Here is a 23,122-nt window from a genome sequence, read left to right on the forward strand (position 1 = left end):
TTTGATGACACCCATTCTCTTGTTTTACCACCAAACAGTTTTATTTATATTTAGCCCTTGGATACCTCTGATGGTTGTTGTTAAACCCCAGTCTGTCTAGTTGAGCAGACCTGTCAACCACAGGTAGATAACTGTTTCCGTGGGGCTGTCTTTAGGGTACAGTATAGTTCATACACCTTGTTAGGGACTGGTGTCCCCATGTAGTAGCCAGTGCCTCACTAGGGTTGAACTAGGGTCCTTTCCTGTGGTGAGGTGCAGGGAAATATGAGGAGATTCAGTACCTGGGTGGATGCTGTTGCTGCTTCACCTCACTCAGGGTACACAACTTGCGCAGGTTCCTCATCAGCGTCCCTCTGATAGTAATAATGTTAAGTGGAAACTATTGCATAAAATTAATCTTACAAGTGTGTCTCGTTAAGTAGTCTTGATGACTAGGAAGGTGTATAAATAGACAGGGCCACTGAGTTCAAAACCACTTCTCTTAGCATCTTGTGCTGTTTGAAAAATCATACTTTACCATAACCACTTTTGACCAAAATTGTCATCCTTCCATCTCGAATGCTGAACTGTAATGAGAGAGTAACAGTAGAATAAGGTGCTAGTCATGGAGAATTGCTGTGGAAACGATGTAGAGCCATAGCATTGCCTTATTCTGCCACTGAGCTGTCTGTACTGAGATGACGAGGAACAGTGTTGAAGGATCAATTAAAATATACAGTACAGTACTTGCTAAGGACAGGGGAGAAAGAATATTACCCAGTTATTCCATGTGTGTCAATTTTGTGACTAAGCTATGTGTACAGTGATGACGAACATGATGGGAGGATAAATTAAATTATATATTAGTTGCTGGGGACAAGGAAAAATGAATACTACCCAGCTGTTCCATGTCTTTAGTGCGTAATAACTTAAAGGGAGAGGAGTAGCATAGTGATGTGGCAACCCCACTGCTCAATATTAATGCTGTAAGCAAGCTAGTACCTCCTACAGGACACTGAAGTGAGGAGGCTGTATTTTGGAGTTTCTGTTCTCTGATTTAACAGCTTCATCCCAGTGGCATGCCATCATTTTTGCTTTCATTTCATTCTTTGACATCTTCAGTTGATTCAGATTAGTAGAGACTGAACTACAAGGGTGAAATATAATCCACATTAACCCCTTCAGTATGAGGCCTGTCATAAGTTGAACTGCATTGTCTGGAGTTGAATTATGTGTATGTTGCGTAAATAAAGTTAAAAATTCAATATTTGGCTGAAAGCGTTGTCACAAAGGAAGTCAGAGAACTTTGTATAGCTCCCTATCGAGTGTGAAAATGGGAGGTTAAAGTATATTGTTGATATGGTTTTTACTATTGGTAATCAGTTTCATATGTGATAACTATCTGGGGAAATCTTATCTAATATCCCTTGGAATGATAGCACAGTTTGTTACTACTGTGCATTTGCGCTTTTTATATTATACAGTATATATACAGTATATGTATTAATAGATATGTACTGTACTCTGTTTTATGTAAATGTCTGGGATTTCCATTGTGTAAAGTCAAGACTGACTGTCAGTTCCAACAGAAAGACCTCAGAGCATTTATACCCATACTTAGTAACAAGCATTCCTTCCACAACACTGCACCCTCTGTACTCTCCACCATGTCCCTCCTGTTTACTTATGGACTCATTCTTGTCAGCCTGGGAGGCTGTTAAGCATCTGTGCATAACCTTAAGATATTTTGGTATTTTCTTTGTTAACTGTGCGAAGTGTGTGGATATTTAAGGGATAAAAAAGATACGTATGTAATTTGCACATTATACTGCCAAGGATATGGTGTTAGAAAGCCTGCTATAACCCACAAGAAAAATGGTTCTGTAATCTGCCTCCTTCTCTCACCAGACATCCCCCCTTTTTTAAGTATATTCCTGTTACTTATTTGGCACTGTGATGGTTTTTTTTTTTTTTTTTTTTTTTTTTTTTTGCAATCACCTGACAGTTTAATTAGGTCAGGATAGATTTTGAATTTTTGGTGGTGGTGGTGTTGCAGGTGTTGATGTTATGATGGTAATACTGTGTTGCACTGTGTTTTTGCAGCTGATATTTCTAGCATGTGGAGGGACAAGCAAGGGCATCACATTCAAGGACCTCCTTTGTAGTCTTGTCCTCCTCACACGGGGCAACAGGGATGAGAAAATCAGATGTGAGTATTGTATAACTGTCATTGTTAATAAAGAATGTGGTTGGATATAATGCAGTTTTCTTACATACATTTGATATTCCAGGAATGTATGTGAGGGAGGTTGAAGAAGGGAGGTGGAGACAGAGACTTATAAGGAAGTGGATGAATAGATTGGAATGGTATATGAACAAGATTGGTGTAGAATGGAAGGAGGGCTGCCCAGAAGTAGAGGACTGGGTGATATGGAAGCAGTTAATTCATGTTCAGAGTTATGTTGATGTCCAGTGGAATGCTATTAAAAAACTGTAGAATGTTGTGTTCATATTCCTTGCCTGATCCATACGGGGAATGAGTAACTCTGTATTACGAGCAAAATTTGCACCTTTACATTGAGGTCTTTTTTGAAGCTGAGTAAAATCAGCTATCAAAAGAGAGAGGGTCATTATAACAAGTTGAGCTAACAGGCTGTGGCTCCTTTCCAATTAGCCTTTCAACAGTTGTTTACAATACTGTACCCTTTTTACACTAACATGGCCTCAGATTGCTTTCTTCCCATTTTGAATACTGATTTGTAACAATATATTACCACCAGAATATAATGCTAGGCATGAGGAAGTACTGTGGAAAGGATGTAGAGCTGTAGCATTGTCATTTTTCTGCCATTTAGGGACATGAAGCTGCAAAAGGATGAAAATCTGTGCCAAGTTAAGATAAGAGCACTATAGCAGCTTCAATATGAATGCTAATATTTTTACCTTGTTGTCTTCCTTGAATGCTGTGTGGAGTTGTTTTAATACCCTTTATAATACTGGAAATGAGTCTGAATAATGATGATTATATACAGCATCATTGATTTTGATACTTTAGCTGTTTACATTGATTTTTATACTGCATCTTTAACTGTTTAGGCTACATAGATTTTGTTTTATTGTCTCTATAACTGCTTACATTGATTTTTATACTGTATCTTTAACTATTTACTTTGATTTTTACACTGTACCTCTCCCCTGGTAGTTATCTTCGGTGTGTACGCCAATGAGTCTGGGACGCACATCATCCGCAGTGAGATGCTGCGGCAGCTCCAGGCCACTGAGGGCGGATACAACCCAGAGGATCTACAAAAATGCTTTGGCCAAGTGAGATGGTGTATCATTTGTATTGAATTACCAGACTTAACATTGCTGTTACTTTGTACAGTAGAGTCCTTTAAAGTTTTGGGAGCTGAATGTGGATTAAGTAATTTTTTTACCACATTTAAACTAGTACAGCTAGAATTTGTGAATTAACTCAACTTTCCTTAAACTTGTGCAGTTTACAGTAATGTGCAGTTACTGTGAAATCAGAAATTTTTTTTATGACAGCACCAGTACTATAATAAAACCTCATGTTCATGGTTAAGAAGGATATTCATCATTTACTGTAAAGTTCATTACAGAATTGATGATTTCATGCAGAGTTAGTTTTGAAGGTCAGATACTAAGTACATTTGTGTATTTGCACATGGATGGTTGAATAATGAGGTGTTTTGGTGTTTGCCAGGCTTAATAAACAAAGATGTGTGTTTTCAGAGTGAGCGTGTAAATTACGAGGAGTTCCGTGAGTGGCTAAGTGAGCACGCTGATGCCACCACTGTCACACGGTGGCTGCTGGCTGAACCCTGCCATGTCTCACTCTCTAATGATCTGGAGACACCCACCTTCTACCAGACACTGGCTGGAGTCACGCACTGTAAGACTGTAGTCATTCTGCTCCATCAATACCATAATATTCATCAGTGAAGGAGTGTTAGGGTATTGGTGTGGGTGTAATTGAAATTGATATAAGAAATACTTTGAAATGGTTTGGTCATGTGGAGAGGATAGAAATTGAGAGACTGACTAGAAGAGTGGAGAGTATATATATGAGATGAATGGGGAGAGGAGGAGGAGGGAGAGACCATGGATAAGATTGAGGGATGGGGTGGAGAGGTGTGAGAGAGGGGGTTGTGAGTTGGAGGAAGGACAGCTAAATGGCAGAGAACAGGGTGATGTGGAAGCAATTTGTTTAATGCCATCCATTATTAGATCAAGGTGTCTGACAATAGATAGATAGATAGCTCAGATAGCTTTTCGGTTTTATGTTTATTTTCCATGTGGTGTGAGTCAGACAAATACCGATGTGATAGTGCTTCTCCACCATGCATTGCCATGTCTTTGCTTTAGTTGTTTGTATACCTGGAGTTTGTTACTATAATTTTCAGTGTTTGTTCCATACCGTATACAGTGATATTTCCATATCTTTTCATCTCGCCAGTAATCTCATCTGCCCTCCACTTCCATACCAAAAACATCATCCTTTTCTTTAGCTCCACTATACGTGATTGTGTGAGAATTCTGAAGGTTTGAATGGTGAATGATTCAGTGTATTGCCCATTCAGCTGGACAGACCCTGGTTAGTTTCTCATTGTATCATTTCCCCCCCCCCCTTCACACTCTGGACCCTATCTCCTCATCAAAGGATGGGAAAAGAGGTATGGATGATGATGGTGATGATGATGATGTATTATTACCTTGACTTTATTCCTGTCTGATGTCCATAGTGGAGGAGAAGGACATCCTGGAGCTGGAGAAACGTTATTGGTACCTCAAGGGCTCATCTCCAACTGGTCGTCTGGACCCGGACACTCTGGTGCCCATGATATCCCCGCCTCTTCCCCCACTCCTGGCTCGCGGCGTCTTCAATGCCTTTGATGAAAACCGGGACAACCACATTGATTTCAAGGTATGATGTTCAGTGTTACTCAGTCCTGCTTATGTAATGTACAGTCAGTTTAATAAAGTATCATGGAGAAGGTGTACATTGATATCTGAACTGATCACTGTTGCATGCAAATTCTCCATAAGATTAATCAGTTATCATCTGATTGTGCATATAATGACAATACCAACTGGAAAATTACATAAGTTAGAAATATATGACATATTAATGAAAGCAGGTTTACCAGTGTGGGGAATAATCATCAGGCCTATTCCAGTAGTCAGTATCTGTATGCAGGTGTTTTGTGCCAAGTGGACATCATTTTTTGTGCAAGCAGACCTCATTTTAAAGTAGATTTGTGTCCCAAAATACTTCAGCTATTTCCATACAGCCTGTACTGTAAATGGGTTAGAACTTGGAAGTCTGTTTTGTGGGTAACAATGGTGCTTTATTTTCATTTTTTGTAATTTTATTTTCTGTATGCTTAGACTGATAAAAGTAAATAGATAAATAAAGGTAACATGTAATGAGAACTTACAGTAGATGTCAGATCATCAGCATTTGAGTAGATTTTAGGTTATCATGTAACTGCTACTTCTTCCAAGGACAGAGGAATAAGATTATAGCGTGCATATTTCTGGCATTTTATATAAAGTGACTAAAAGAGTTTATTGGTGTAGGGATATGGCAGCTCCACTACCATTTGTTTTTGTTTTGAGATTCCTCATAAATCTTACTGTGCAACTCAGGCAGCATGAAGAGGATGATAGTGCCTAAAGCCTTCTTTCTTTTTGTATTTGTCCTCCCAGTCAGGTATTTGAACTGTTCTCTGATTTTACCACCCCATTTGAATATCAGTTATTGGGTCAGGATGTTGATGACTTCATTTTGTCTGCATATTTTAGTACAGTGTGTCATCATCATCATCATCAGCAGCATCAGCATCACCTCCAGTGCCTTGCTCCCTCCTGGGAACCCCCAGACATGGGATGGCTGGACAGAAACACCTCCAGGCTTCCTTATCCTCACACACCTTTCTCACTCTCTCAGACAATCCTTTTCCATTTCCTACTCTTTCTTCAGTGAACTGTTCCATTCTCATCTTGCACACCACATAAAGTCTGCCTCTACCAACACTGCCCTTTACAGTATACATTTTCACATTTACACCCTTTCTTTGGCACCCTATGTATATGCTTTTTATATACATGCCCATACCTCCATACCTCCCCAGTGTATTCCTCATTATTCACTCAGTAATTCCACATCCTACGCCTATACCTTTTTCTTCCATTCCACAGTACCCATGTATTTCACTATTTCTTACTATACAGTTGAGTGTATTTGTGGAAAAAGGGGTCAGGATGATGAGTGTTTTGTTTATCACAAGTAGATCATAATTTGAAATGATAAGTTTATAGATAGATGGAGAGATAGCATAGTTCTGTCACCTTTACATGGCCCTGATTTTCATCCTTTTGTACCCTAGCCCACATAGTTCAGTGGCAAAAAAGACAAGACTAAGACAAGGCTACATCGTTTTTATACCGCTTCTTTGTTACTAGCACCATATTCTGGTATTAAAATCTTGGTACAGTTTAACATTCAAGATAGAGAGATAGCAATTTTAAATCAGATTAAGAGGAAAATGAATATATTCAAGAGGAGCAGGTGGCAATTTTAGGCTAACTTTGAGTAAAATTATTATATTGGCTCATTGAGTTGTTTATTCCATTTGTAAGTTTTCTTGGTACAGGTTTAATGTTTTTACCCTAATTTGGCCTAAAATTACCACCCCTCCATCCTGAATAATGAGTTATAACCACAGATTTAAATGTAAATGTAATCCTATACTCTTTTTTTTACTCTAACTTAGCCTAAAATTACCAACTTTCCATCTTCAATGCTGAGTTGTGACTAGATTAACGTTAGAATATGATGGTAGTCGTGAAGTGATGCTCTGGAGGGGATGTAGAGCTGTAGAATTGTCATTTCCTGCCACTGGACTACATAAAATAAGCTGCAAAAGGGAAAAAAATCTGGGCCAAGTTAGTGTGAAAGGGGTATAGTCATGAAGAATTGTTATGAAAAGGATGTAATCTTAGCATTGTGTTTCTTTGTTATTGAGTCTTGTGAAGCAAGCTACAAAAGGATGAAAATCTGGACCATTGTGTTGTGAAAGATCTAATGTAATCTTGGAAGTAGCTCTGCCGCATTTTACAATCGCATGTGCATCATCGTCCATGTATCTTATCATGTGTGATGTTTTTATCATTGTCCTTGAGAGATAGTGGGTGATTTTCATAAGTAGGCCAAGTGCACAGAGATTATATATTTGTTGTTTTTGCTTCCTAATACAGAGAGTCTTTCACCTGTGTGCATTTTTTCTCACAGTACTTTTATGACTTAATATATATATGAAATATACCCATATACCTATATACTTCAAAAAGGTAAAATATGCCATTGTACCAATATACTGTATTCCTGTTTCTGTACCACATGTTTGTTTTTCATCTGTGCCACATTGAAATATCAATACAATTTACTAAAAATACAAAATACTGTTTGGAATACAGTACAGTACTTTGAGCTTTTAAGGAATACAAACATCACAGTACTCAAAGTAGCTGCCAGTACCTAGCTACCTCTAGACAGCTTTATTCAGTTTAGGGGTTGCCTCACTTGTAGAAGGGAAGGTAGCATGTTAATGTAGAATGTTTCTTTTTGGTGCAGGAGATGGCATGTGGAATCTCCGCTGCCTGCCGTGGTCCCCTCACCGAGCGGCAAAAGTTTTGTTTCAAGATTTTTGATCGGGACAGAGACGGGCGGTTAAGTAGAGAGGAGCTGACAGCAATGGTCCAGGCCTTGCTGTTGCTGCGGGAGGAGGAGCAGGAAGAGGGCAGCGGTGAGTAGCCTTGGGTTTTATTGTTACCGGTAGTGTCGTGTCATGCTTATCTGGACATGAACCAGTTGAACTATAGGAAACCAGCCACTTCAGATGGGTGCTTCGAGTAATGACTATTTTGTTTTGTTATTGCCAGATGATATTATTCAGCTCATGTAATATTAGACTGAAGCACTTAAGTACTGCCTTCATGTACCTCATGTCTGGTGGTGGTGGCGTTGGAGGGTTTCTTAAGCTGAAGAAAACATCCTGATAATAGCATACCAGTAATTATACTAAAAAGTGTATCATTGTGTTTAACTGATTTCAGTACCAGGAAGTGTATTACTGTATTTGACAGGTAATACTGGATAGTTATGGTGTTCATTCATCCATCCATCCATCCATCATCCAGTCCTACATTGCCCCATGAGGAGTGTAGGAGCCCGGGGCTAGGCAGTTGGTCCCGACATTTAAGATGAGAGTGACCAGCCTCACTCATCCATGATTGGTATTACATGAGCAATCAACCCCAACCACCCCTTGGATATAAACCTTCACCGGCTCAATCCGATTGGAGCGTCTTGACCCCTTAAGTATGCAAATCTCCTAGCCCACCTACCCCCGGAACCACAGAAAGGGTTCGATTTTTCAACTTTCACTAAGGTAACAAATTTTTGTGACATATTTCAAGAGCTTGAATTTACACACCTGCAAATGTTTATTTCACTCGTGTGACTAATGATTACCACAATATGGACTGTCAAAGAATGGGAGGAATTAAAATTGTTACCCCTTGCGTATAGAGAAAGAAAAAAAAAAATTACACCAAAGTGAATTTTAGTCTTATAGATTTGAAGAGCTTGATTTTATACCCCAGAAAATGTATATTTCGCTCTCATATGTCTAATGGTTACTGCACAATCAACCGCCAAACATAAATAAATGTCACTCCTCGCTATGAGCAAAAATGGGACGTCCTTGAGAAATAAGGGGGTATAGGGAGGTGGAGGGAGTGTGGGGGAGCATCAGGAGGGGGGGGAATGGGAAAGAATATGTCTGCCACACACACAGCCAGTATGGTCTGGAGGGGGTATGGGGGATTGGGGGGTATTGTGGGTGGGTTTGGTCGCAGAAGGCAGGAACCACTGGGGCAAAGGGAGGTGGAGAGATGGCCAGGAGGGTAGTCCCCACACCCAGGAAGGGGGCCAGATCAAGTGTCCCACCACTGGATCTCTTAGTTTCCATTGGGTATGTACCATTTACATCATAAAAGAGGTGGGGTTACAGCTCTCCGGTTTTATGCAACCTTGCTGCAATCATAGGTTATAGAACTTTGTATACCAACCTCGGAAAACAGCGATCATCATACATAATACTTAAGGGATTAATTTCCCACTAGACCACCAGGTATCATAATTTGGTTACATGACTGGCATAATAAATGTTTCCGTGGTAACAGGAAACCATTTGGCTTGTCACCCATTGTAGAGACCATAAGGCAGCACTACATTGAGTGAGTGGATGATAGGTGCCCCCACCTACCTTATTTGCATTCAGACTGGCATTTGCTGTACTGTACTTTGAATTTCTGGTAATTCTTCTGTTGTAACAATACTTCATTCTTTAAGAGAACTTGAATTTTTGCTGTTTTTTTTATAACGACAGTGAGTGTATTTGGTTCTGAATTGTAAAGCAAAGAAGATTAAAGCTGGTTCGCTGTTATTGTCATGTTTGTATCCGTTAGTCTGGTACCAGTATTATAATGTTACTACCGTACATGAGATGTGTATGGGTGTGAGAATCAGGCAAATCAGTGCAAGATGTGGTATGGTATGGGAAGGGTTCTGGCTATTGCTGTCAGGTTTAACTCAGTGAGGCTGTTACCTTTACTTTTATGTTACTTCAGACGGTGTGCATTTGGGGAAGTATCAAGCAAAGCAATACAAAGGTGTTATGGGTCTGGCAGTTATTGTCACCTATAACTTAATCAGGTTGTTACCTTTACCATTATGTTACCACAGATGATGTATGCGTGGGAGTATCAGGCGAGGCGGTGCAGGGTCTGGTGCGAGAGCTGTTGGTGCACCATGACCCCCAGTCCACTGGGTATGTCACGCAGGAGGAGTACCTCATGTGGACCCTACACAACCCTCTGGCCTCAGCCCTCCTTGATATTATATTCCAGGTTGGTGCACCCTCAGGTCAGGTAGCATTAGAAGCAAAGGTTCATCAGCAATTCCCTGTCAGCATTGGGCCCTGTATTCCAAATTTTCATGCCTTCCTGAACATCAAAGAATATTCCTACATATACAATTATGTTGTGTTTTATAATAAGAATTTTTTCTTCAAAACCTTCCATTGCTACAGTCAGCAGGAAAGTGTCAGCACTCTTTGGAATGTGATAACACAACCAACAGTCATTTTAAGTAAGCAGTGTGTTCCAAAAAATTTTTCTGAATTACAATTATATCCCCATAGATGGTACTGGATTTTAGGAGAGACTTGCGGATTAGCTGTTTCAGTGGCAGTATAAATTTGGTTAGTTGTTAGTACACTAACAGTTTTTTTTTTTTTTTACATTATTTTAGATTACATATCATAAATTAATGTAATGTAGGCATAAAGTGTGGCCATAATGTAATTTATGTATGTCCTTATGTTCTCAATATATGTATCTGGATATTACCAGTATTTATTTGTCTGTCTATATGTCTTTCATTACATCATCCATCCATCCAAAGCCCACGAGAATTCAGCCCAAAAAATAATTCAGAACGTGACTGCTTGCGTTCCGTGTGATTGGTGCAGGTGTGCCATATTGTGTTGGGTCTGAAGCCTGGGTCACGGAGTGAGGAGGGTGACGTGGTGCTGGGGTGGTTGCGGCGGGCCGAGGCGCGCTCCCTCACCATTGGACAGTTCTGGTACATCATCAACTTGGACTGGTGGACATTGTGGCTCGAATATGTTAATCATCAGGTGAGCCCATGTGTTTGATTATATGTCACTTGTATGGTATACACCACATAATTTGGTGGAATAGGTTATGGCTGTCTAAATGGATTAAATCTCAGGGGTGGTTGGGTTTTATTGTTCACATAATGCAACACAAACAAGCAATTAGCCACTCTCCCCTTAAATATCCTGAGCCTCTGTATATCTTTACTGTGCACAGAGGATGCCACTCAGTATGGCCACATGCTGTATATACACATTGGTTAGAATCCCTAAGAGGGAAGAAGAAGTATTTCAGCTTTGTAATTCATCCAGGAATGTAGACCAGTCAGCTGCCTTTGAATCACTTGGACTGTAGTAACCTAACCCTGGGGCCCTACACCTTGCAGTTCACCCCCCCCTCCCATTTGGTATACTGTAAACAGCCAGCAGGACATAGAATAATATATCTTTGATTTGATGAAACGGGATATGAATACTGTACTATATTTCCAGGGTCCTCTGTATGTTTAGTTGTTATAGGCAGCCAAAGATTTAAGCTGTTGCCATAGTATCTTAACTTGATAATTGCAATAGTGTGAACAGTATGCAGACACTTCTGTGTTATGGAAGGATTCCTTACTTGAAGGGTTTGTGAAAGGTAGAATTTGTGTGAATCAGATTTAACCCTAAGTACCAACACATTATCTGCGAACACACACATATTACTGTACACTGAGTATTAAAAGGAATTATTTGTCATAGGTGGGGCACTCACCATCCACTCACTCGATGTAGTGCTGCTGTCGGGTGTCTGCGCTTTCCTCTCCTCCATCCTTCTTTCCTTCCATCCTCTTCTGTCTTTCTTTCCTTCATTCTTTCCTGGTCCTTCTGCCTACGGGTGACTTTACACTCCCTCTTCTGTCTTTCCTTCATTCTTTCGCGTTCCAATCGGATTGAGCTGGTAAAGGTTTATATCCAAGGGGTGGTTGGGGTTGATTGCTCATGTAATGCCACTCAGGATGAGTGAGGCTGGTCACCCTCATCTTAAATGTCGGGACCAACTGCCTAGCCCCAGGCTCCTACGCTCCTCATGGGGCAATGTAGGATTGGATGATGGATAGATAATTTACACACATATAATAAGCAAACAACCAACTGTAGTAATAAGAGTAAACTGCTCTGCACTACAGAAATAGTATGACATAAAACATATATACACACATCCATCATCTAATCCTGTGTTGCCTGATGAGTGCAGGATCCCAGGGCTAGACAAGTTGGTCCTGACTTTAAGATGAGAGTGACCAGCCTCACTCATCCCTGAGTGGCATTATGTGAGCAATAAACCCCAACCACCCCTTGGATATAAACTGACACCGGGTCAGTCCAGTTGGAAGGGAAACACCTTAATTATTCACTAAACCACCAGGCACCATAGTTTCGTTATATGGTTACCACCCAGTGTAGTAAATGGTTTCCTGGTGTACAGTAGACCATTTGGCTTGTTACTCAATGTAGAGTGACCTGTAGACAGAAGGAAGAGGAAAGAAAGGACTTTAAGAGGAAGGAAGAGAGGAAAGGGCAGCCACCTGAGAGCAGCATTGCATTGAGTGAGTGGATGGTCAGCACCCCCACATAAAACATTATAGTGATAAAAGTAAATGTACAGCCACCATTTTTCATTTTTGAATACCTGTATCTGAAAGTCAGGATCTGCATATGCCTGGGAGTCTCTCTTTACCCTTATGTTTTAATGGTGTTCATAGCATTGGCTTAATTTAAATCCAGGTGAGATCATCCTTAGTTATTCCTGCCACTGCCAGACAATTTTATTTAGCCCGGGAAGGGCCTCTTGTAGGAGAAGGGATGTAGTAATGCTACTTCTTACCTCTCCCATTCTAAAAGTCTGCCCCAGGGTGAATATAATTGTCAGAATATGGCAGTAATAAAGTGAAAAAGACATGCCTGGACCAAAAGTTTAAAGAATATGTACCACCATGAACCACACTAAGTAACATTACTTGTATTTCCGCTGCTGCTGGATGTGTATAGTCACCGGGATCAGACAGCAGTTCCCTGAGTCCATCATCACACGGCAGCTCCCCGGCCAGCTCCCAGTGTGGTTCACTCAAGCGCACCAAGTTGCAGAAAAAGTCAGCACACTCCGAGGGCACTGTCGCCTCAGACTCAACAAGGTACACTAAAGGAAATTGTACTGTACTGTATTTGTAGGATTTGGGAGAGAGACAGACAGACAGACAGACAGGGAGAGTGAGAGAGGGAGTATTAGAATCTCCATTAATACCATCATTTTTTGTATTTTTTTCTCCAGTGGTGTGCAAATGACAGGAATCTCCAACCTACCCAGTAGTGGGGACTCAGTGTCACTCACCAGCCTTGAGAGTGACCCGTCGGGCCGCATTGATCCTGCTTCTGCCCGTCATCGCTACCACCTCCCACCCTCCGCCAGCCCCAGGAAAAACTTTAGCTCATCCAATCTTTCAGTATATAACTTTGATGCCTCCAGGTGAGAATAGTTTTAATATTTTTTTGTTTTATTGTTGGAGAGGGCTGCCTTCATGTGGTGGCATTGATATGAGTTGATGGTTTTGCTCTTATTACACTAACTTGGCCTAAAGCTGCCATCTCTTCACTGTGAATACCAAGTTGTAAGAATAGCCTTAGAGTATGATGCTTCCCATGAAAGGATGCAGAGCTGTAATATTGTCATTTTTGTCATTGATCTATTTAAAATAAGCTGCAAAAGGTTGAAAATCAGGGTCAAAGTATAAGAAAAAGAGGATAGTTGTAGAAACAATTTTTAGTGGAACTTAAGACTAAGATGATCTCCCCCACCCCACCCCTGATCTTGAAGTATGATTATTGTATATTTATGTGTTGGCATTCACTTGTTTCTTTATATGACAGAGTTGGTGCAGTTTCAAGCCCTGGTCACTCACCAAGGCTGACACGCCGTGCAGCCACCAGTCCTGGCCCCCTCCTGGTGCCATCACGACCTCCAGCCATCGACAACTCTCCCTTAGTAGAGCCCAGCACCTCCAAGGTATTGCAATACTTATCACTTTCCTCCACAAGCACTTTGCCTTCTCTTATATGTATAGTGAGTTTTTGCTTTATTAATATGGGAGCTATCCATAATATTATGTACAGTTATAAATGAGTGGTAATGAGCTCTCAGTCCATCATAGCTGATTAGTAATGTAACTAGGAGGAAAGCTTGGGTATCAGCAAATCTAGCATTTAAAAAAAAAAAAAAAAAGTGAATACCTCAATGATTAAATTTCATGTAAAAGATCGAAGTAGAGGGTCATTCTTTAATCATCGAGGTTCACGAGCATGAGGACTTTGTGGCACCTCATCTGTAGTGGTTAATTTTGCACACACTTCACTATCTTGTATTTTATTTTTTGTTTTTGTAATATTGACCTACACTAATAAGACAACAGACAGACAAGGTGTTATTAGTGTGCCTGATGCAGAAATGCACTGGTAGGGAAGAGGTGTTAGAAAGTTTTGTTAGATAATGGGCATCCAGGTCTAAGTGAAAAGTGAAATGTGAGTGTAGTAGCTGTAGTAGTAATAGTAGTTGCAGTCCCAGGCCCATCTGAAATATGAAGCCAGTGGACTGCAGACCAGAGCTGTCCTCCTTGTGCGGTCTACTATTCTCCTTTTGGGGGATGGAGGGAGTTGAGGGACGTATGTAAACCTAGACTTTGGAGTGACATGGATATATTGATGCCGCCACATGAAGGCATCTGTCTCTTGCACCATAATGTGTGTAATGCATTTGTCCAGGTAACACTGCTGACGGGCGAAGGTGGGCGGCTCAAGCGAACAGTTCCACTAGTACAAGGCCGTGACTTTGTTTTGGTGCCAGACACACTATGGAAGGCACTCCAGCAGTGGTATGGTGGCACACCAGCACTACCCAGACAGGTTGGTTACTATCAAGGCAATATTATTATTATTATTATTTTTATTTATTTATTTATTAATTTTTTCGCACCTGGTGGTTTAGTGGATAATTACAGCGCTTCAATCAGATTCAGCCTGTGTAGGTTTATATCCAAGGGGTGGTTGGGATTTATTGCTCATGAAATGCCACTCAGGGATGAGTGAGGCTGGTCACATTCATCTTAAATGTCAGGACCAACTTGCCTAGCCCCTGGGCTCCTACGCTCCTCATGGGGTAACGAAGAATTGGATGATGAATGAATGAATGAATGAAAGAAATTATTAATGTTTTTTAATGCAAGGACAAAGGAACCAAAGGCCAGGAGCCTGCAAACTGTTCTTAAAAAAAAAAAAAAAAAAAAAAAAAAAAAATTCAAGGTCCATTCATTTCGAGATCCCTGGATACACTGTGTTTGAAACACTGGAGATCATAGGAAATACAGACAGAGGGAGACAGTTCCAGTAAGTGAAGGACTGGGAGTAACGGTTAACTGTTGCGTTTGAGAGTTGGACAGAAAAGGGATGAGAGTTTGTTGCTAGATGGGTGCTACTTGCCTGTTCAGCAACACCTTGAGGGGTACCTGACTTATGGAACTTTCAGTTGTCATAATTATTTGCTGGTCAGTGCATTAAGCAGGGTTGGAAGCCTAAAATGCAGACATTTAAGTTGGTCCATCACTTGTGCAGTTTTTGCAGCAGTGCACATAAGCATTGTGTTCATCAGTGTAAAGTTATTCCCCAACTTGTTAAAAATGCACATGTGCATTTGCATCCCTCAGGGTGCTAACGGCCATGTTCTGTATATTATTGTTCAAATCATGAATGATGCATGAGTGGATGTATAACCCATTTCACTGGTTGCTCTGTTAATGTATTCTGCTGCTTTGTGGTTTCATCCTCCTATTCTCTGATGCCTTGCTACCCATAGGAAACTTATTAACAGGGGAGGGCTGTGACAGCCACACCCAGGCCACTTTACCCTTACATGGATTTTTCACACTATTTAAGTTATCTCTCAGTTTTTCCTTCTCTCCTTTTTCTCATACTTTTTTGCTGTTTTGTGTTTTGTTTTCCTTTTTTCCGGATCTCGCCCACTCTCAGTAAGTAATGAGAAATGGGTTAGGATATGATTATGATGACATTGATATTAAATAAGCAAGCATGTATGACAAAGTCATAATAATATAGTAACCCCAGGAGGTAGCTGTGCTTTCTAATTTATGAAACAGCTATAGTTGAATTAGATTTTTAAAAATGGTAATTGATTTGATTCTCTGATTAGGTAAGGAAGATATGAATGAGATGAGGAATTACCAGAGAAGGAGAAGAATAAGTGTAGTGTACAATATGAGTATAAAGTGTGTGCTGAGTAGTGAATGAAAGGAGTAATAGTGGTAGTATTTCTAACCTCAGAGTCATCTGGCTGTGAACTTGGTGGACTGCTGGCTGAAACTACTTTCTTCCTGCACTCATCCTCCCTTTTCTGGGGGAAGGTTGGGGAATGAGGGACATATTTATAGCCACACAGTGGAACAGGCCAGCTATGTTGATGCCACCACATGAAGGTATCCCATTCCAGCACCAGTTAATGAAAGAACAGATAGAATATACACTGTGTCCTTAGGATGAAGGGTTATTCGCACTAGTTTCAATATTTTTATCTCTATCTGTGTATCCATATCTATCTATCCATTTACAGCCAGATGCTTTAATCTCACAAGGGGTGGACATAAACAAAACACCTCCATTTAAGTCTCCTTTGCCACCAGGCTGCCCTTTCTGCAGATCACACACCCCTTCTCTCATATATCCCTCCATACCAATTTAGCTTAACATATCCCCCTGATCAGGTGATCCATGGGCGATGCAGTGGGGAGGTCGAGTTGGAACTTTACCCGCTGACCCTGCGACTCTTCCGGCACGTGCAGCAGCCCACGCGGTCACCCAACAACTCATGGGTTGGGGTTGTTGGCGGATATGGTGCTGCAGCGCTCAGTGAGTAGATAGTTAAATAGGTGGGTAGTTGGGTGGGTAGGTAGGTAGGTAAGTAGGTAAGTAGATGGAAATAGGGAATGTAAAGTTGGATGTCACAGTAGAGAGATAAATGTGGAGAAAGGTAAAGTGGGATATCCTAGGAAATGGATGGAGGTGCAAGCCTGTGGTAATTAGTGTGGAAAAAAGTGTAAAAATATGAGGGATGAGAGTGGAAAAACACAAGTTGTAGTAGCAGTTGCAATAGTAGTAGTAGGAATAGTAATTACAACCCCATTCTGAGCTGAATATGAAGCTGGTAGACTCAAGGTGAAGTTGCAAGAATGATGATGATGATGATAATGATGATTAAAAGATATTACCAGTATGAATCTGTGAAGGGTTGGGCTTATTTTGATTGACTGAACTTCTGTAGTGTGTTTTGAAAGTAATATGTTGGATTTTGAGCTGGAAATTAGAAGGCAGACGTTCATTGTCATCGTTTGACCTATTATCACATTAATCAGTTATACTATATATCATCACATCTTATTTCATATTATTCAAGACAAATGCATTTTCAAAGTCGGTAATCAAATTTCCCCTTTGGTATGTGGCATAAAGGTGTACAGTAGTGTAGTGATAATAATGCACCATATAGCATTTTGTAGTGAAACAGATTCTCTTTCCTTCCTGTCTGCAGCAGCTGTATTTACACATTTTCCTCCTCTCTCCCTTTGTCTATTTTCACTTTCCTTCCTTCCTTTCTCCCTTCATCTGTTTTTACTGATATCCATCCTCCCTCCCCTCATCTGTTTTCACTGATTTCCTTCCTCCCTTCCTTCGGTTTTTGCAAATTTCTTTCCTCTCTTCCTTCAGTTTTTGCAAATTTCTTCATCTCTCCCTTCATCTGTTTTCATTCATTTCCTTCCTCTCTCCCTTCATCTGTTTTCTGCATTTCCTTCCTCCCCCTCTTTGTCTGTTGTTACTGATTTCTCTCTACCCTCATCTGTTTTGACTAATTTCCTTCCTCCCCCCCCCTTGTCTGTTTTTACTGATTTTGTTCCTCTCAACCTTCATGTGTTTTTACTGATTTCCATCCCTTCTCCTTTCATCTGCATGTACTGATTTCCCTTCTCCCAACCTTCATCAATATTCACCTATGTCTCTCCTCCCTCAATCTATTTTCAAACATTTCCTTTCTCTCTCCCTTCCCTTAACCCTCTAGCTAAAATTTTCATTTTGCATGCTGACTTTTGAGAACCCTTGAAACTACTAATAACTTTGTGTAGGAAGTCTAATAATTTTCATAGGTACTGTACTCGTAAACTCTAACAAAGGTATATCAAAGCATGAGGAGCTATATGCGGTCCTGTGATGTTTTTTACTTAAACTTGGCCTAAAATTGCCATCTGTCCATCCTCAGTGCTGAGGTGTAACAGTATACTAACAGTGGAATACAGTGCTAGCCACAAAGAAGTGCTATGGAAAGGATGCCGGCCTCTAGTATTGTCTTATTCATCCACTGAACTGCCAGTACATGAAATAAATTGAAAAAAATCTTGGCCAAGATAAGGTAATTCAAGCTTAGTAACCAGTGACCAGTAGTCGGATTACTCAGCATTTTGTGGCATGTAGAATCCAGTTACAGTACTCAGCAGTTTGTGGCACACAGAATCAAATTACTCAGCAATTTATGGCACACGGAATCTGATTACGCAGCATTTTGTGGCACACATGTACTCAGCATTTTGTGGCACATGGTATCCGGGTATTTAACATTCTATATCACATGAAACAGGTCACTCAAAATTACGTGGTACATGGAAATGGCTCCCTGTAACACTAATATACAACAGACTAACCTTTAAGCTCCATGACAATACCTTGCATCTGTGTAGATACTTCATTTTGCATGTTTGAAACTCTGTAAAATATCCATGTTCGTTGTAGACTTAGTTCATTTTATATATTTTCCCTCTTTTAAGGAATAGATACAGTATAAACCACTTTTATCCACTTGTGTAATATTAACCATTATTAGATAGATATGTGTAATATTTACCCTACCTATCTGAACAATATTAAACATTATTAGATAGGTAGATGAGAAGGGTTGTTAGTGTACCAGTATCTATTCCTTACACTCTAACTGAACATCCTTTGCTCGTAAATGATAATGATGATGATGTTTTGATGTTATTGTTGTTGATAGTGTTCCACCTTGTTACACTGTCCCCTAAGCCTGCCTCATATCCTTCAATTGACCACCTGTGATTTTCGGTCTGCAAGGAAGTACAAAATATCAACCTTGATAATTTTTGTAGTGTTAGTACAAAAATTGCATTCAAAATGGAGAAATTTCATGTGAAATTATCAGCAATAGTATTAAGTATTTGCTGAACAATGTTATGTTTTAGTTTAGCCATAAATAAGAAAAGTACATTATTGGAGATGGTCTGTCTTTTCACAGTGTTTGAGAAATTGCTAATAATTTTCCTTATTTTCTGCTAAAATGAAGCATAACATTGTTTGGCAAGAACAGGCATACCCTGCTGTCTGGTCAGCCACTATATGTTATCCCACCATGGTGATGTAAAAAAAATTAACACTCTTCACTACCTATCAATGGCCAGTCCCTGGTGGTTATCTGATGTTTTTTTTCCCCATGGTTTCTTTTTTAACTGATTTTGATGATTTATTAGATTTAAGTTTTGTGTTTAGGTTGATTTATAAATTGTTTTTAGACATAGATTAATGTGTTTTAGTCACAGGTGGGGTGAACTTTTTTGGGGGTACAGTTACTAAATTTGATTTTTTTTCTAGACTTATTTTTGATGATATTTCAGATATTAATTTTGGGTTTAGGTGAGTTATAAACTGCTTTCAGGCTTAGGTTAGCTTGCTTTAAAGCTATTTGGGAGTTTAGGTGAACTGGAAACTTGTTTTTGGACTCATTGGGGTGGGTTTTGGACTTGGTCGGGGGGGGGGATCCCAAGGCTCTCCAACACATCCCTATAGTTTTTATGTAATAACGTCCCTGATTTATGATACCTCGGCTCAACGATGGGTTTTCCCAAACACATCCCACTATTATAACAAGGACGGCCAGTACTTGATATTATATCAAAGTTGCATTCACACGATATTCATCTTTTTAAAACGTGATTTTGGTCTAATAATATGAAAATTATGAATGTTGATACTTTGAACTTCCTTGTAACCCAGATCTCAATTTTCAGCTTCAGTCTCACTATGGAAACTCAGTGTTGTAGATTTCTTTAGCTCATTGGTGTTTGTGTAATTATTAAGACACGGGACTCCCTGAGACATTACTTGGTAGATTATCCTGGAATTTATTAACCTGCCTCAGATCCCACTAATTTATTCTAAGTGTTTTTGTTTTCCTTTAAATCTTTTAAGTTTTATTTTCACTGGACATCTTTAACTCCTATTCTGAGTCATATAAGAAAACTTAAAGATTGGCAGCCTACATAGCTGCATGTCAGAATATTTGTATAACTGTATTCAGTGGAACTCAGACATCATTCAGTTAGTCCTCTGTTAACTAATTGACTGTTTTCATCACTTAAATTTAATATTCTGTTTCTGGTCTTTCACATTGATGTCTCATTTATTGCTCCTCTACTGTCAAACTTTTTAAAATACTGTACTTTCTTTTAGGTGTTGTATAATAATTTGCCCAGCAGGTTGAACAGCGCTTGTTGTTACCTCAGTGCACATTAACCCATCTTTTAATACCAGGAATGCGTTCCATAGAATATGATAAAAGTGAGTTTAAAGAAATACCATTTTAAATATGGAAGATAAGACTGCACTGAACTACTTGAGATTTCTTATTTTGCTCAAGAACAATGAAATACTGTGCAGTAGTATTGGACTGTACTCTTCCTTACTCCATTTCTGCTCAAGCTATGACAAAACAGCTGAGTTCAGTATAACATGAACATACAGAAAAAAAAAAAAAATTTGACCTTAAGAAAGAGTGATGGACTTAGTTAATGATCGTGATTTGGATACACAAGCACATGCACACTTCACTAACTGCACAGAATGTTTGTGAGCTGCACATGGTTGTGGTGGATACAGTAGTTGGGTTATAAGCTAGAGAACACACTTAAGCCTGTATAATTGTCACTGTCACAACCTGAGTAATGTACTTATTTGTCTGCATCAGATTCAATGAGCCTGTGTGAGTCTCCTTAGTGACTAGTCAGATTTATTCTCCAATCTGACCACTACTGGCCATCATTTGAACTGAAAAGAGGATAGGAGTCTTATGTCAGATGAAAGCAAGCCAATTGTGGCTATTAAAAAAAAAAAAAAATGAAAAGGACATCATCAGGCTGAAAATTTAAGCTTTATCCCATCTATTAATTTTGTGGTATTTCAGTAAGTTTGAGTAATGATTTTTACATATAGTCTTCATGTATTCTGAGCACATTTATTATAGTGTTTTTTTTTTTTTTCCCCTGAGTAACTTAATTCCCTTTTTTTATTGTGTTAATTTAGTGCACATTCATTCTTTGCTGTAGTCTACTTTTATTTGGGGGGCTTACCAAGATCTTTAACCCCTTCAATACAGTGTTTATTTATATATTTTTTACTCTGGTGGTTATAGCTAATCCATGTTATAAGTCACATTTTATGATGATCACTTACCAGTTAAATTGACTCTGAATTAGGCATACAGACAAATGTTTACTAAAATTCTCTTGTTACCTGCATATTATATTTACCAGATCCCCTAATACACAATAGCAGTTTGTAGAAAAACTCATAAATTTTGGAACACAGCCAGGTCTTAAGTGAGGGCTGCCTAAGGGTGACCTTGTACTGAAAGCATTGTAAATTTTCTTTGTATACTTTTTTATAGTAATATATAATGCCCTATAACCCCTTCAGTAAGGAGTAGACTTCCTTATTATTATTATTTTTATCATTTATGTATTCTTTTGTGTGGTAATGCTCCTTAACCTTTAATCTGAGGTTGGCTTTTAACCCCATCCCACAAGAGGTATCTCCAGAGTTAAAGAGCAGTTAAATAACATCATGTAGTTGGGGCAGTCCGTAAGAGGGTATTTGGCATCATTGATATGTTTGTAGTGGTGACAGGAATAAAGCACATAGTACCAGATGTGATTGTATTGAAGGGGTTAACTCTGATTTTGTGCACCTTAGCCGAGGGCTGGCATAGTGATTGGGTTGAATACTGTAACCTACACACACACACACACACACACACACACACACACACACACACACACACACACACACACACACACACACACACACACACACACACACACACACAATATATTCATATGCCTATACTACAAGGGAAAGATGACAACATACAATCATGACATGATTGCAGTGTTCAGGACCACGATAGGAGTAGATAAAATTGACCGAGAAGATCTGTTTGTATGGGATAAGAGAGCAACAAGAGGACACGGAATGAAATTGAAGAAGTCAAGCTGCTTGAAGGATATCAAGAAATATAGCTTTCCTTATAGAAGTATAGACTTATGGAGTAGCCTGGACAAAGAGATCGTCTAGTCTAAAAACTTAAACGAGTTTAAAGCTAAATTTTACTTACTGAGAAACAGCGACAGAAACCCACGAGCATAGCACATTTCGTGCATATCACAATTAGGTATATTAGGTAAATACATGGATATTTGGGCAGTGAAGGAGGAAGACATTCGCCGGCTCAGACGTACAGAAATGACAATGATTAGGTGGATGTGCAGTGCGTCCCTGCGTCCAAGGCCTGGAGGGGCTGGGTTTTCAATGGAAGAGTTGAGAGGTAGGATTGGACTGGAGTGTATTGGTGTTGTGATGAGGAGAGGTAGATTGAGGTGGTTTGGACATGTGGAGAGGATGGGGGATGATAGTTGGGTGAGGAAGGTGAGAAGTGTTAATATTGGGGGTGGGGTTATGAGGGGTAGACCGAGAAAGACATGGGACGAGGTCATTAAGTGTGACCTTAGGGTTAAGGGACTGAACAGGGAGGCTGCAATGGATCGTGCAGCATAGAGAGCCGCCATTAGGTGACCAAGGCCGACACATGCAAGCATGTTGGAGCCTTTAAAAACGAACGAACGAACGAACGAAACGAACGAACGATTTGGAACGACTTAGATGAAGAGGTGGTGCAGGAGAAAAACATTCATGTGTGTAAAAGTAGACTAGATAAATGTGGATATGGAGACAGGACAACACGAGCATTGCTCAATTCCTGTATACTACAAATAGGTAAACACACACACACACACACACACACACACTGCATGACACCTTAACTGCTTCCACCACCCTAGCACAGTTTGTACCACTACCAGTACTTCTCTTAACTTCATGCATATCGCCTTAAAGAACAGTACTCATCCTTTTGTTTAGAACTTGGTTTCCTTAAAATTAGT

The 23,122-nt window shown here is 39.8% G+C and overlaps 1 protein-coding gene across 1 annotated transcript in view; it reads left to right on the top strand.

Annotated features, from left to right (window-relative positions):
* Window positions 1-23,122, top strand: part of Usp32 (Ubiquitin specific protease 32) — a 61,878-nt gene that overhangs the window by 14,584 nt on the left and 24,172 nt on the right. Inside the window, exons 3-15 of the mRNA XM_080268581.1 lie at window positions 2,083-2,188; window positions 3,182-3,303; window positions 3,736-3,895; window positions 4,746-4,927; window positions 7,640-7,811; window positions 9,502-9,504; window positions 9,815-9,978; window positions 10,602-10,769; window positions 12,780-12,922; window positions 13,060-13,254; window positions 13,656-13,791; window positions 14,544-14,684; window positions 16,553-16,697. Coding sequence (XP_080124707.1) covers window positions 2,083-2,188; window positions 3,182-3,303; window positions 3,736-3,895; window positions 4,746-4,927; window positions 7,640-7,811; window positions 9,502-9,504; window positions 9,815-9,978; window positions 10,602-10,769; window positions 12,780-12,922; window positions 13,060-13,254; window positions 13,656-13,791; window positions 14,544-14,684; window positions 16,553-16,697 — 1,837 coding nt within the window. The remainder of the gene's footprint in view (window positions 1-2,082; window positions 2,189-3,181; window positions 3,304-3,735; window positions 3,896-4,745; window positions 4,928-7,639; window positions 7,812-9,501; window positions 9,505-9,814; window positions 9,979-10,601; window positions 10,770-12,779; window positions 12,923-13,059; window positions 13,255-13,655; window positions 13,792-14,543; window positions 14,685-16,552; window positions 16,698-23,122) is intronic.

Source organism: Coenobita brevimanus, chromosome 28 (genome assembly GCF_032717465.1).
Source record: "Coenobita brevimanus isolate Jiangsu-jjx chromosome 28, ASM3271746v2, whole genome shotgun sequence".
NCBI classification, from domain to species: domain Eukaryota; kingdom Metazoa; phylum Arthropoda; class Malacostraca; order Decapoda; family Coenobitidae; genus Coenobita; species Coenobita brevimanus.